This window comes from Seriola dumerili, unplaced genomic scaffold (genome assembly GCF_002260705.1).
Source record: "Seriola dumerili isolate Sdu_G_001 unplaced genomic scaffold, Sdu_1.0 BDQW01003904.1, whole genome shotgun sequence".
Lineage (NCBI taxonomy): Eukaryota > Metazoa > Chordata > Actinopteri > Carangiformes > Carangidae > Seriola > Seriola dumerili.
In genome coordinates this window covers 1-2,063 of record NW_019178159.1, presented here as the reverse complement: position 1 = coordinate 2,063, position 2,063 = coordinate 1, and the positions used below count along the sequence as shown (strand labels likewise).

At 34.6% G+C, this 2,063-nt stretch overlaps 1 protein-coding gene across 1 annotated transcript in view; it reads left to right on the top strand.

The window, feature by feature from the left end:
• The window catches only part of LOC111239674 (immunoglobulin lambda-1 light chain-like), a 2,685-nt gene extending 732 nt beyond the window's left edge, over positions 1 to 1,953 (top strand). The window contains exon 3 of the mRNA XM_022769570.1: positions 1,613 to 1,953. Coding sequence (XP_022625291.1) covers positions 1,613 to 1,953 — 341 coding nt within the window. The remainder of the gene's footprint in view (positions 1 to 1,612) is intronic.
• The last annotated feature ends 110 nt before the right edge of the window (positions 1,954 to 2,063 follow it).

Genomic DNA, 2,063 nt, shown 5'->3' with positions numbered 1-2,063 from the left:
GTTAGTACAAAGTTCCTGATGCAGCCGTTGTTCAATGAAAAAGTTCAACATTAGTGGAAAGATGTTTCAGTCTCACTGCACAGCAGAAGGAATTCTTTATTTCTGCTTGAGACAAGAAAGTTGTTGAAGAGTCCAAAAAGTCTGATATTGTAAGAGCATTGTGGATCGTCATCAGCTGCTGCTTCATCAATCATCACACTGCTTTTCTTTTCTCTCCTCAAATCAATTGACTTCTACATGAAGGATTTTGGAGGATTTTTCTGCTCACTTGACTTTTGCTACAAAATGTTGAGTTCATCAAAGTGAAATTCAGTGATGAGCAGGATTCTTCACATTCACTCTGACTCTTCAAACTCACATGTTTTTAAACCTGATTTTCCTTCATGGGAAATTATATTTGTAAAGTTTATGGTGGATAATACAATAAATTAATTCAGTTGATGTCTGATGATTAAAGTATTTTATGTGAAATATTCATTTTAACAGAAAACAAACAAGTTGAGGGAAAATATATAAATTGTGTAAAATATTACATTTAATAATGATACAACTTTAATGATGTTAAATAATTATAAGTCGGTTAGATATAATTACTAGACTGACCTATAGATTTTCTGTGTGTATAATATATAATGCTGGATGATATATATAGATCTATACTTCCATGGTAAATATTACACTAATTCTCAGTGAATATAATCTGTATAAAGTTAAAACTGTTTATCTAATGAAGTGAACCACACTGTATATAATGGTGAATGTGTCTGATTGTGTGAATATATCTAGTATAATTGAAGAGAATTAGTCTATATTGTTTTTATTATATTAGTTTGGTGGATAAACTGTTATTTAAATGACTGCAAATATTTCTTCCACTAAAACATTTATTTACTTTAATGAAGCATTTATATAAAATTGTCTGAGGGTAAATATTTCACTCATAAGATTATAATCAATATATGATATATTTATCTAATATAAAATAGAATTTAATATCAATGAATAAAATGTTTATATGTGCATACACACAGAAATTATACCTTAAACTATTGTAGGTATAAGAAAATAAAAAAATACACGCACACTTCTTTATTTTTCATTCTGTGTATTGTTAAAATATATAATGGTGAATGTTGTTGTTGTTATATTAGGAATAAAATCCTATAATATATTTTATATCATTAGATATTCAGTTAAAACTTTACATCTTATAACTGTCATTTTGTTTCTGATAATAGTAAATATGTATTTTTGTTAAATAAAACAAATATATATTATATTATATATTATACATTAATATTAATATAATATTATGAAGACACATATTCTGAGCTGATGATTTATGAAAGTGAAATATGAGTATAAAGAATTTAAATAGTGATTCCATCTTTCTGTGATGATATACATCATATATAAGCATGATCTACAGCAGAGTAAATCTATGTGAAGGTGAGTCCAGTGTATGTGGAGACCTTTGTGCTGTATTGATGAGTAGTGTAGTGATCAGAGTCCATGTAGTTTCCAGGATCAGACTGAATGCAGTGCAGTGCTGGAAGCTGCTGTTGACTGTGTGAATGTGTCTGTGCTGCTTGTTGCTGCTGTCAAACTTCAGATGAGCCGGTAGTGAAGCCCGTGGTGAGCGTGTACCCAGCAGCATCCAGAGCCCACCTGGAGGGGAAGAGCTCCCTGCTGTGTCTGGCCTCAGCCATGTCTCCTCCTCTGGTCCAGTTCTCCTGGAAGAGACAGAAGGAGGATGGTTCTCTGGAGGAGCTGACCCGTGATGATGGAGAGCAGCTGGTGCTCACAGAGCCGGGACGCACCGCCGCCATCTTGCTGATCCACCAGCCAGAGAACAGCACGTATAAATACCGCTGCTACGTCAAGCACGAGGGCGGCACAGTGGAGGCCCAGACACAACAAGGTGATGAAGGCTCGCTGACTGTTGAGCAGTGATTCAGCTTCATGTGGAGACGCTGTCAAAGAGCAGAGCAGCAGAGCACTGACATTTCTCACTGCAGCTCCAGACATTTGACTCCTTTTCTGTTTCAGAGGTTCCAGCTCCA